The 13,534-nt window shown below is 44.8% G+C and overlaps 1 protein-coding gene across 2 annotated transcripts in view; it reads right to left on the reverse strand.

Annotated features, from left to right (window-relative positions):
- Nucleotides 1-13,534, reverse strand: part of NDUFV2 (NADH:ubiquinone oxidoreductase core subunit V2) — a 168,283-nt gene that overhangs the window by 35,675 nt on the left and 119,074 nt on the right. For both annotated transcript variants that reach the window (XM_029591008.1, XM_029591007.1), the window contains one exon: nt 6,326-6,402. In XM_029591008.1, coding sequence (XP_029446868.1) covers nt 6,326-6,402 — 77 coding nt within the window. The remainder of the gene's footprint in view (nt 1-6,325; nt 6,403-13,534) is intronic.

Raw genomic sequence — 13,534 nt, forward strand, 5'->3', positions numbered from 1 at the left:
CCACCACAACACCCATCTCACTCATACTCATGTAAGAGATCTTGGGGTAATACTCGATAACCACCTTAACCTAAAGAAAATGATCAACATCACAACCAAAGATTGCTTCTACAGACTCCAGGTTCTAAAAAGACTCAAACCTCTCCTATATTTCCACGACTCCAGGACAGTTCTACAAGCCTTGCTATTTGCTAAAATAGACTACTGCAGTGCTCTTCTCATAGGCCTCCCCAGCTCAACTACCAAGCCGCTACAGATGATACAGAACGCCGCAGCTAGAATCTTGACCAACACCAACCGTGGAGAACACATTACTCCCATCCTCCGAAACTTACACTGGTTACCAGTTAACTACAGAGTCCTACACAAATCACTCACCTTAATACACAAATCCATCCATAATCACCTTCAACTCGACCTCGAAATCCCTCTCAAACTCCATACTTCCAACAGACCGATTAGAGAAGTCTACAAAGGATCTCTACAAGCCCCTCCAACCAAAGCCACACGCCTCACTTCGACCAAAGACCGAGCTTTCTCGACAGCAGGCCCAGCCATTTGGAACAACATCCCCTCAGACCTCAGGCTGGAACCTTGCCTCCTAACATTTAAGAAAAAACTTAAGACTTGGCTGTTCCGCCAAGTCTTCCCAGACCCCTTGGATACACACTAGATGACTAACTCTTTTCACGACAATGGATCTTTGTACCTCCTCTAAGTACTTTATAAGCATTAGTACCTCTCCTAACTACTTAATAAGCACTAGCCCTGATTCCACGATGTTATTGTTCTTAGTTTAATGCCCTCTTAGGCCTTTCTTTCCAGCTGCTTAAGCTTCCAAGTTTAATCTCCTTGTTGAATGTAACTGATTCTTCTGTGTATATAAAAGTTGTTTTCTGTTACAGTTTTTCCCAGTTCGATGTAAACCGATTTGATATGGTCATTAAACCATGAAGGTCGGTATAGAAAAGTGCTAAATAAATAAATAAATAAATTGATGAATTTCCTTTCTACCTAAACTGTCTGAGAAGTTAGTTCTTTTGCAATGTAATTGGTACATAGAGGAATATATCCTGAATAATCCCAGTATGAATTTGTGTTAATCATGGAATAGTGACAATGTTCTTTTTATTTTCTGCTTTTTGGCACTTCAACACAGATTACGTTCAGGCGCTATATTTGATTCACTGCATAGGAGTCTGGATAAGGGTGTGGGCAGTGAACAAGCTTCCACGGGGCTGCCAACAGCAGTGAGCCAGAATATGGTGTACAGAAGGAGAAGGTATGTGCAGCCACCAGTGGTCCTGATCCCACCCATGGACAAAAAAAAAACAGGGAGAGAAGCTATGCAGCTGCCAGTGATTCTTATCCAACAGCAGGCCCTCTGTATTAGAATTCATGCGAGTAGTACAGGGCTTCCCAAACCTGTCCTGGAGTCCCCACAGCCAGTCGGGTTTTCAGGATATATTCTTAATGAATATGCATGAGAAATTTGCAGGCCCCCTATGAAACTTATCTCTAGCCTGTACAGAGATGGATGTACCATCTACACCATGGTAGTATGTGCCAGTTGCACTCAGATGAACTCTATTGAAGTTGGTTTTCAAGCCAACCTCCGATAAGTATAGAAGATAATCAAGCAGTTTTTGTGTGGGGCAGAAGAACTGATCCAGGGCCTTCTGCTCACACATGGAACATCCTCACTACTTCAGTCCATTGGACTTTCTAGTGGAAAGCATTCTGGAAGGCACCAGGAGCAAATCATCATCCTTAGATCGAGCGGGTGCAAAATTAACCTCTCAACATCCAGGCTGTAAGCAACAGCCTGGAGGTTGGGATGCCACAACCTGCCTCAGTCTTGTGGGATGAGCTCTCGGGAAGTCTCCAGACTGATCAGTTTCCAAATGGACAACTCCCAGAGGAGTGGAAATCAGACCTGTCTTAGCCAATGAGGGACTAAGAGGATCAAAGTCCTTGTCCTTGCGAAGTTTCAAGAGAGTTTTCGCCACTAAGGAAATCTGAGGATATGCATACAGAAGACCCTTGCCCCAGTGGTGGGCAAAGGCATCTGAGGCTGGTTTGCCATCTGTCCTGCACAGGGAACAGAACAGTCACCTTTCTGTTGTGGGTGGATGCAAACAGATTTATATCTGGGCTCCCCTAGAGGCGGAAGATCTGGTTTGCTACGTCCTAGTCCAGAGACCACTCATGAACACTGAAGGCATGACTTTGTCTGCTATCACACTGTCCATTCCAGCCAGATACATGACCCTGAGCACCATCTCGTGGGACAGGTCCCACGACCAGATTTGGACTGCTTCCTGACACAGGAGATACAACCCCATGCTTCCCTGCTTGTTGACTTACCACATAACTACTTGGTTGTCTGTTTGGATCAGGACAATTCTGTTGGACAGAATCTCTAAAAGCCCAAAGCACGTACCTGATCCCCTGGAGCTCCAAGAAGTTGATTTGACAAAGTGTTTCCTGGACGGACCAGAAGCACTGGGTGCGGATCCCCTCTACATGAGCTGCCCACCCCAGGGTGGATGTATCCGTGATTAGAACAGTTTGGGTAGGGGAACTTTGGAAGGATATTCCCTATTCCAAATTTGAGTATCCACCACCAGGAGAAAGTCTCAGAGAGATGAGATGATTAAGATGTGATCCTAGAGTCTGTGCATGGCCTGGGGATACTGCGACCTCAGGGTCCATTCAGCTCTGTGCATGTGCAAACATGCTAAGGGAGTAACATGAATGCCGATCTGACACCTACTGCCTCTTGAGTCATTGCTGCTATGGACGTCAAGGTGATCACCCTGGAACGTGGCAGGAAGGCTTTCGCCTGAGCGGTGTCAAGTAGTGAAGTCCAACTGAGGTGACAGGTTGAGATGGGACTTCATGTAGTGAATTCTAGTAACTCCAACACCCAAATGGTCAAGTGCATGAACTGAGTGGTTCCTGCCTGGGATGTGCTCTTGACCAGCCAATCACCCATATAAGGGAAAATATGCACTCCCAGCCTGCAGAGGTGCGCCCCCACCATGGCTAGGCATTTTGTGAAGACATGGGGCCGACCCTAGCTTAAACGGCACCACCCTGTACTGGAACTGTTGTTTTCCCACCACAAATCTGATACTTCCTGTGACTTGGGAAGATCTCTGAGTGTATGTGTCCTTCAAACTGAGGGAGCATAGCCAGTCCCCCTGCCCCCCCCCCCCCCCTTTTTTTTTTTTTTTTTTTTTAGGGGAATCAAGGTGCCCAGAGAAACCATCTTCAACTTTTTTTTTTTAGAAGCTTATTAAAGGCCCTCAGGTCTAGTATGGCACAGAGTAATCCTGTTCTCTTTGGAATCAGGAAGTACCTGGAGTAGAATCCCTGCCCTCTTTGCCTTGGTGGGACAGATTCGACTGCTCTGGCTGTTAAGAGGGCAGAGAGTTCCCTTATCAGTACCGCTTGATGCACTACTGGCCCTCAAACAGACACTGAGGGCAATTTGGCAGGACACCCAATAGGTTTAAATTGGTACCCTTGACAGACGAAGGACAGAACCCACTAGTCCGAGATTATACTGGACAACAGATTCACGAAGAATCACAGCCTGCCCCCACCTTAGGAATCCAGCATCTCAGGTACAGGTGGCTGGCTTTATGCTCCCTATGATCCAGTCAAAACCCTGTCCCAGGATTTGACTGGGGTTTGGGAGCTTTCTGCTGCCTGAGACAGCAGCAGGAGCTCACACAAGCGAGGGGCCGGAGGATAGTACATCCTGTGGCGGTAGAAAGATTTCCTCTGACCCTGTCTCACCAACCTCCTGGTTGAGGATGACCGGTCGGAAGTGCTGGTGGAGAGTTGTTGGAGAATCTCCTGGTGGTCTCGTAACTGGATGACTGCATCCCTCACTTTATCTCCAAAGAGATTCTCTCCCGTACACTGCAAGTCAGTGAGTCTTTCCTGTACCTCCGGGTTGGAGATCCAAGGCCTACAGCAATGCCATTCTGCGGGTGCCTATTCCCACTGCAAAGACTCTATGCCGTTCCAAAAAACATCAGATTGTACAAACATCGTGTTTGATGCATTCCAGGCCCTCATGCACCAGTGACATGAGCAAGTCCTGCTGCTGTTGAGGCAGCTACCGGACCACCACCTACTTCTGCTTCCAGAGGTCTCACGAGTACTGGCTCATATAGAGCTGGTAGGAGGTAATGCGGGCAATGAGCATGCTCCCTGGAATACTTTCTTCCCAAGAGCATCCATCATCCTGTCATCCTTCCCCGGGGGTGGCAAGGAGTAAGTCCGAGAGAACTTGGCACTCTCTTGAGACTGGATTAGATCCCCGCTGATTGGTGCGACAGCTGACGCTTATTGAATCCGGTAGCCTTCCAGATGTACTCCATCCACCTTCCTATTCATAGGGAGGTACTGTGAGGGGGTGTTCCCATATCCTCAGCAGCAACTCCTTAAGGATCTCATGCACTGGTACTGCCGCAATCTCCTTAGCAGCCTCCACAAACTGGAGGATTTCTAGCATTTTGTGCCTGGCATCCTCTTCCATCAACACCTGAAAAGGGATGGCCTCTGCCATCGCCAGCACACGAGCTGTGTCGGGCAGCAGACTGTGCACCACTTCTCCAGCATCTATTCGCTCAGCCTCCAAGCATGATACGATAAGTGTTTTTTTGCTAGATATAGCATTTAATCGCTCAGCAAATAAATATAAGAATAATGTTTGTCAAGGAACAAAGAAAATGAAAATGAACAGTGCTTGTTAAATCTAAAGAGAAGAATACCAGTGCTTGTTAATCCAAGAAAAAAAGAAAGATTTTTACTAAACTGGTGAGATTTAGAGACCAATGATTATAAAATGGAAGTGTGGTATCAATGTACCAGTGAAATCGTGGGGTCCATTAAGCAGGAACCATTTCTCAGAGATATGCGAGAGTATATTATATCATAACTCTTTTCATATATGAGGTCTCTTACTCCCCCCCAAAAATTTAAAAATTAAAAAAAATTTTCACATCAAAGTTTCCATAATATATGGTGTTATTTTGGATACAGTATTAAGCGCTTACATCATATAAGCAGTTTATTATAATATGAGCTATTGCATGGCATCATGCAAAGGTGAACTGTGCCGATGTTTCCTCAACTTCCCTCTGTGCTCAGCCCAGTCTTTCCTCAGTACCAATGTCTGACTATGAACATAAGCACGACCTAGAAGAAACAGACAGGGGCCAGTCTCAGGCACCCTTATCTGCTGGCATCAACAGAACTGAAGGCCCCGTTGATGTTGATGGCGCGGTGTCCATCAGTGCAGCTCCAAGATCCATCAGTGCAGATGCCACGAATGCCAATCGATGGTTCGGACTTCCTCAAAACAAAGTTTCTCTATCTTATCGAGTCCAGTTAGATGGCGCCGGCCATCCATTGCTCCTTCCATGTGACAGGGGCCGACCAATGGCACCGGTAGCCCCTGTGACATAGTAAGGGCAAAGGCTATTGGCGCCATTTTGAATACTGGCAACAGACGGCCCGAGTGCAGGAGATCACTCCCGCACCCCTGCTGGACCCCCAGGGACTTTTGGCAAGTCTTGGGGGGGTCAGGAGGATGGGGGGTTGTAGTTAATTAACTTTAAAGGGTTGGGATGGGGTTTTTTGTTTTGTTTTTTTCCCAACAAAGAGAACGATAAACGTTTTCTGATCCGGGGAGTGGTCAGAAATGGCCCTCCCCAGACCTAAAAATGAAATGGGGACCAAAACAAATTTTATGCCCTCCCCTAATTTGCTCCATAAGACGCACAGACGCCCAGGAACAGAGCCGGTTTAGCACACCATTTTTTTTTTTTTTTTTTTTTTTAAATTTTCCCGCTCTGAATCCTAGGTGTGTCTTATGGTCAGGTGCGTCTTATGGAGCAAAAAATACGGTAAATACAAAATCTAAAGCAAACCAAAGTTTGTATTTAATACTTAAGTATCATAAGCACTAGGAAGTGGTAATATACTTCTTGAAGCGTGGAATGGACATGTTTGTTTTCTCCGGCAAATCAAACAGGACTACAAACTGACAACAGCATAGGTAGCTGCTGCTACTGGTTTAATAATCCTTGAAGCAAAACAAGTAGACTGCTCAGATGGATATTAAAATATTTTCAGACTTCTTAGACCATTTCAATTTAAGATTCTATTTTTACTAATATAGATTTTATATAAATAACTCAAATTGATAGAAGTGGTACAAGTTGCTTAACTGAACTATATGAAAAGCAATTTCTGAATTCCCCACAATCTACAACACATGCATTCAGTTATATTCAACAATTACCTTGGGCCTGGTTTTGGATCCCTACCAGCTTTTAATTCATCGATTATATTTTCAATATCTTTTGGTGTCAAGTCTTCCTGTAACAGAAAAGATGTTTATTACAAAATCAGATTTATAGAAAAGCTTCATGATTGTTTAAGTCAAAGTTCCATGACCACTGCACAACTTAATCACTCTATTTATATTAAAGAAAATAGTACACCAATTATAAAGATATACTGGGCGACATCCTGTTTTTAAAGATGAAACCAGAATATAGCATACTGAACCAGCTGCAAACTACAACCAGCCGATTTTGAGCTAAGCACCTGCCAAACAATCTGATATTAGAGACTGTGTCAAACACTGAATCCACTTGTGCAAGACATGAGCTAAATTAATGGTATTCAACCTGGTCCATTCACTGAGTCACTTCAGTAGTGAATACATTTACAAAGAGTTATGATCTGTTTTTAACCTGAACACAAACTCTAGATTCATACAGTTTCAAAAACATGCCTAGTTTCATAACTGTGTAGCTTCAGGGCATTTTTGGGTTTTTTTTACATTTAAAAATTGTATAGTCAACCAAACCAAATACATATTTTAAATCTGCATAATCTCTTAATGTTGCTCGATTGTGCCTTCAGACTTAATCATATGTGCCAGGGAAAATTCAGTTCTGCCTGATGCTGAGATCTGGCCAGCAACTAGACTACCAGCAAACAGCACCTTCTCATCTTTCCCCTCCTGAGCTTCATCTTTTTGAGTCCTCGGGCTGAGGGAGAGAATGCACTCATGCTAAGTGTTTGGAGCAGCAAGAGTGGAGGAGCTCTGCCAGCCAAGCTAACTGAACCAGCTGCCATTTGGAAGAGACTGGTGAGGCTTTTAGTGCTTCCGTAGCTCTTCAAGCAGGAGTCCTCCATGTCACCTGCCCCTTGGATGTTAGTGTGCCACATGACATTTTTGTTAATGTTGGTGTGATTTGGGCTTTAGAAGGTTGTGAAACACTGATCTGGCTCCAGTGTTTGCTTGAGATGGTAGGATGCAAAGAGCTCCTAGCTCTCAGAGAACAAGTCCGATCTCTGGAGGCTAGAGTGGCAGACCTGGAGGAGCTGAGGCAGACAGAGAGGTATATAGATGAGACCTTCAGGGACATAGTAGCCAAGTCCCAACTTCAGACTGGCAGCCCTGGTGCTGCCTTGGAGGAAGAAGGTCTCATGATTGGAGAGCATCAACCTGGTGCAGCAGGAAAGGATCCTGTAGCAAGGACCTGCTCTCCAGGTGATGCACTGCTCTTTCACACCGAGGATATCTCCCCAAGGCCTTCTGCCCAGGAGGGAAGGGTTAGGTCGGCCCTCATAGTTGGTGACTCAATTATTAGGAATGTAGATAGTGGATGGCTGGTGGGCGTGAGGATCGCCTGGTAACATGCCTACCTGGTGCGAAGGTGGCGGACCTCATGCGTCACCTAGATAGGATTTTAGACAGTGCTGGGGAGGAGCTGGCTGTCGTGGTACATGTGGGCACCAACGACATAGGAAAATGTGGGAGGGAGGCTCTGGAAGCCAAATTTAGGCTCTTAGGTAGAAAGCTTAAATCCAGAACCTCCAGGGTAGCATTCTCTGAAATGCTCCCTGTTCCACGCACAGGTCACCAGAGGCAGGCAGAGCTCCGGAGTCTCAATGCATGGATGAGACGATGGTGCAAGGAAGAGGGATTCAGTTTTGTTAGGAACTGGGGAACCTTTTGGGGAAGGGGGAATCTCTTCCAAAGGGATGGGCTCCACCTTAACCAGGGTGGAACCAGACTGCTGGCGCTAACCTTTAAAAAGGAGATAGAGCAGCTTTTAAACTAGAACAAAGGGGAAAGCAGACAGTCGCTCAGCAGCACATGGTTCGGAGAGAGGTATCTTCAAAGGATACTAATGATTCATTAGAATTAGGGCATCCCGACAGTGAGGTTCCAATAATAAGAAAAGTAGTCCAAGTGCCTGTAACTAAAAACTCACCTGAGTTAAAAAATTCTAACTTATCCCTATCAATTAAAAAGCAGAATGAAAATACAAACAAAAAACAAACTTTGAAATGTTTGTATGCTAATGCCAGGAAGTCTAAGAAGTAAGATGGGAGAATTAGAATGTATAGTAGTGAATGATGACATAGACTTAATTGGCATCTCAGAGACATGGTGGAAGGAGGACAACCAATGGGACAGTGCTATACCGGGGTACAAATTATATTGCAATGACAGAGAGGAGCCCCGGGAGGCGGTGTGGCGCTTTATGTCCGGGATGGCATAGAGTCCAACAGGATAAACATCCTGCATGAGACTAAATGCAAAATTGAATCTTTATGGGTGGAAATCCCTTGTGTGTCAGGGAAGACTATAGTGATAGGAGTATACTACAGTCTACCTCAGCGGTTCTCAACCGGTGTGTCGCGACACCCTAGTGTGTCGCCAAGCACCGGCTGCTGTGTCGCGTCCTCAGGGTCTCTCCCGCTGCTCTTTCTTCCCTGCTGCCGTTGCTGCTGAGCTAACAACACGTTCAAGCCCAGTGGGAACGGCAGCAGTGCTAAAAAAAAAGCTGTGGCACTTGTGGCTGGGCCTTTTCTTCTTCCCGCACCTGCTCCCCCACCCCCCGTGACCCGGAACAGGAAGTGAAACGCGGTACGCGGGAAGGAGAAAGAGCCGTGCCGCGTGATAAAGTAGCAGCGGCGGCTGCAGCATCGGCCCCCGAGCAATTGAAGCAGACGGTAATCGGGAAAGGAGAGAGCAGCATGAGCCTCCCGCGGCCGATGGGATTCTTCTTTCTTGGCTTGCGGGGGCTGGAGGAGGAGGCTGCTGCAGCTACCATTTGTGCTCGGGGAGGGGCGGGGAAGAGGAAGTGAGTGAGAGAAAGAAGCAGCCAGCCTGCGTGTGATTGAGAGCATGTGTGTGAGTGAGAGAAACTGGTCAGAGAGCCGTTGTGTGTGTGTATATGTGAGAGACAATGAAAGTGACTGCTCAAGGAGATGACTGATGTGTATGTGAGAGTGTGAGACATTAGTCAGGGAGGTGACTGATGTGTGTGTGAGAGAGAGAAAAAGCATTGAAGTGAGAAATCTGGGTATGTGAGAAAGCATGGGCATAAGAAGCCTGCTGTTGGGGGGGGGGGGGGGATGTGTGTGAAAGAAAGCATGGGAGTGAGAAGCCTGATTATGTGAGAGAGCATTGGAGTGGGAAGTCTGTGTGTGTGTGCATGCATGAGAGAGAGAGACTGGTTGGTAAGGTGACGGTGTGTGTGTGAGAGAAAGAGACTGGTGTGTGTGAATGTAAGAGAAAGAATGTGATTCAGGGAATGAGAAGCCTGTGCACGTGGAGAGCGAGCATGGAAATGAGAGAGAGACTGGTGTGTGTGTGAAACAGAGAAGGTGATTATGGGAATGAGAAGCCTGTGCATGTGAAGAGAGTGAGCATGGGAGGGAGAAGCCTGATTATGTGAGAGAGAGAGCGCGTGGGAGTGGGAAGCCTGTGTGTGTGTGTGCATGCATGAGAGCGAGAGACTGGTTGGTAAGGTGACGGTGTGTATGAGAGAAAGAGACTGGTGTGTGTGAATATGAGAGAAAGAATGTGATTCAGGAAATGAGAAGCCTGTGCAGTGGAGAGCGAGCATGGAAATGAGAGAGAGACTGGTGTGTGTGTGTGTGTGTGTGTAACAGAGAGAAAGTGATTATGGGAATGAGAAGCCTATGCATGTGAAGAGAGTGAGGATGGGAGTGAGAACCTGGGTGTGTGTGAGACACAGCATGGGAGGGAGAAGCCTGTACATGTAAGACAGAACATGGAAGTGGGAAGCCTGTGTGTGTATGCATGAGAGAGATCAGGTGACTGGTGTGTGTGTGTGTGAGAGAAAGAAAGTGATTATGGGAATGAGAAACCTGTGCATGTGAAGAGTGAGCATGGGAGTGAGAAACCTGGGTGTGTGTGAGACACAGCATGGGAGTGAGAAGCCTGTATATCTGAAAGAACATGGAAGTGGGAAGCCTGTGTATGTGTATGCATGAGAGAGATCAGGTGACTGGTGTGTGTTTGTGTGTGTGTGTGTGAGAGAAAGAAAGTGATTATGGGAATGAGAAGCCTGTGCATGTGGAGAGAACAAGCATGGGAGTGAGAGACTGGTGAGTGTGTGTGAGACAGAGAAAGTGATTATGAGAGTGAGAAGCCCGTATATGTAAGTAGAACACGGGAGTGGGAAGCCTGTGTGTGTGTATGGCATGAGAGAAACTGTTCAGGAAGGTGACTGGTGTGTATGTCAAAGACTGTTTGGGAGATGATTGGTGTGTGAGAGACAGAAACTGGTCATGGGGGCATGACTGGTATGGTGTGTGTGTGTGTGTGTGTGTGTGTGTGAGAGACATGGGCATTAAGGAAGAGGACCATGAGTATAGAGCTTAGCCTCTACTGCTGCTTCTGCTGTGTGCTACGGCCTGCATGGAAGAGGAGTAGGAGAGCTGCTGGAGGAGGGTAAGTAAAGGTGGCTTTTTAAGTTTATTTTTCTTGATTGACTGCCATTTTAATTATTTATTATGTGATGTGTCTGCTTTTTTTGAAATATTTTATTGGTGTTTGGAGAATTTTTAATAGTTTTTATGAGTTTTTAATTGTTGGATGTTATTCTGTTCATAGCTGTTTAGAAACATTTATTCTGCTTATTAGTATAGTTTTACAATTATTTCTGTGTGGGGATCTATAGCTGCTTGCTAGCTCTGTTTTCCTAATAACCTAATAAGAGGTGTATTGGTTTTTAGGGCCTGATTTAATATTTATAGTGTTGCCATTTCATAGATAGGGTTGCTCCTGTTTGAGTGTATTCCATAATACAGGTGTAACTGTGTGCGGATTAGTTTATGTGCATTACTACAGATCCTGGGAGTATGTTAGGTCGGTTCTGTGTCTGTTACCGAGATGAGATATTTTACTAGCATGTAAGAGTTTTATCAGTCTTATTTGTTGTGTTTTCTCAAGAGGACATGCATTGGTGGTAAGCTGCTGTCTTTTCATAAGTAGGGCTATTGAGCCTGGAAGTAGAAGGAGTTTGAGTTGCTGTTACTGAGATGACACCAGAACCAGAATATCTTTTTTATAGGGTGAATTGTATGGGGAATGTCATAATTCTGCTTTACATCCATTATTGTGGGTCAGGGGGGTTCTCGTGGATGCAAACTGTACTTTTACATCTAGCCCCATGACGATCATGGGTCAGTGTGTCATGCATGTGAGAACCATCTGTCAGGTGTGTTCCGACAGAAAAAAGGTTGAGAACCCACTGGTCTACCTGGTCAAGATGGTGAGACATCAGTGAAATGCTAAGAGAAATTAGGGAAGCTAAGCAAATTGGTAGTGCGGTAATAATGGGAGACTTCAATTACCTCAATATTGACTGGGTAAATGTATCATCGGGACACGCTAGAGAGATAACGTTCCTGGATGGAATAAGTGATAGCTTTATGGAGCAATTGGTTCAGGAACCGACGAGAGAGGGAGAAATTTTAGATCTAATACTCAGTGGAGCACAGGATTTGGTGAGAGAGGTAATGGTGGTGGGGCCGCTTGGCAATAGTGATCATAATATGATCAAATTTGAATTAATGACTGGAAGAGGAACAGTATGCAAATCCACGGCTCTCTTACTAAGCTTTCAAAAGGGAAACTTTGATAAAATGAGAAAAATTGTTAGAAAAAAACTGAAAGGAGCAGCTACAAAAGTAAAAAGTGTGCAAGAGGCGTGGTCATTGTTAAAAAATACTATCCTAGAAGCACAGTCAAGATTGTATTCCACACATTAAGAAAGGTGGAAAGAAGGCAAAACGATTACCGGCATGGTTAAAAGGGGAGGTGAAAGAAGCTATTTTAGCCAAAAGATCTTCATTCAAAAATTGGAAGAAGGATCCAACAGAAGAAAATAGGATAATGCATAAACGTTGGCAAGTTAAATTTAAGACACTGATAAAGACAGGCTAAGAGAGAATTTGAAAAGAAGTTGGCCATAGAGGCAAAATCTCACAGTAAAAACCTTTTAAAATATATCCGAAGCAGAAAGACTGTGAGGGAGTCAGTTGGACCGTTAGATGATCGAGGGGTTAAAGGGGAACTTAGAGAAGATAAGGCCATCGCGGAAAGATTAAATGATTTCTTTGCTTCGGTGTTTACTGAAGAGGATGTTGGGGAGGTACCCGTACTGGAGAAGGCTTTCATGGGTAATGATTCAGATGGACTGAATCAAACCACGGTGAACCTAGAAGATGTGGTAGACCTGATTGATAAACTGAAGAGTAGTAAATCACCTGGACTGGATGGTATACACCCCAGAGTTCTGAAGGAACTAAAAAATGAAATTTCAGACCTATTAGTAAAAATGTGTAACCTATCATTAAAATCATCCATTGTACCTGAAGACTGGAGGATAGCTAATGTAACCCCAATATTTAAAAAGGGCTAAGGCGGCGATCCGGGAAACTACAGACCGGTTAGCCTGACCTCAGTGCCAGGAAAAATAATGCAAAGCGTTCTAAACATCAAAATCACAGAACATATAGAAAGACATGGTTTAATGGAAAAAAGTCAGCATGGCTTTACCCAAGGCAAGTCTTGCCTCACAAATCTGCTTCACTTTTTTGAAGGAATTAATAAACATGTGGATAAAGGTGAACCGGTAGCTGTAGTATACTTGGATTTTCAGAAGGCATTTAACAAAGTTCCTCATGAGAGGCTTCTAGGAAAAGTAAAAAGTCATGGGATAGGTGGCGATGTCCTTTCGTGGATTGCAAACTGGCTAAAAGACAGGAAACAGAGAGTAGGATTAAATGGACAATTTTCTCAGTGGAAGGGAGTGGGCAGTGGAGTGCCTCAGGGATCTGTATTGGGACCCTTACTTTTCAATATATTTATAAATGATCTGGAAAGAAATACGACGAGTGAGATAATCAAATTTGCAAATGATACAAAATTGTTCAGAGTAGTTAAATCACAAGCAGATTGTGATAAATTGCAGGAAGACCTCGTGAGACTGGAAAATTGGGCATCAAAATGGCAGATGAAATTTAATGTGGATAAGTGCAAGGTGATGCATATAGGGAAAAATAACCCATGCTATAGTTACACAATGTTAGGTTCCATATTAGGTGCTACAACCCAAGAAAGAGATCTAGGAGTCATAGTGGATAACACATTGAAATCGTCGGTTCAGTG

The sequence above is a fragment of the Rhinatrema bivittatum genome, chromosome 2 (assembly GCF_901001135.1).
Source record: "Rhinatrema bivittatum chromosome 2, aRhiBiv1.1, whole genome shotgun sequence".
Lineage (NCBI taxonomy): Eukaryota > Metazoa > Chordata > Amphibia > Gymnophiona > Rhinatrematidae > Rhinatrema > Rhinatrema bivittatum.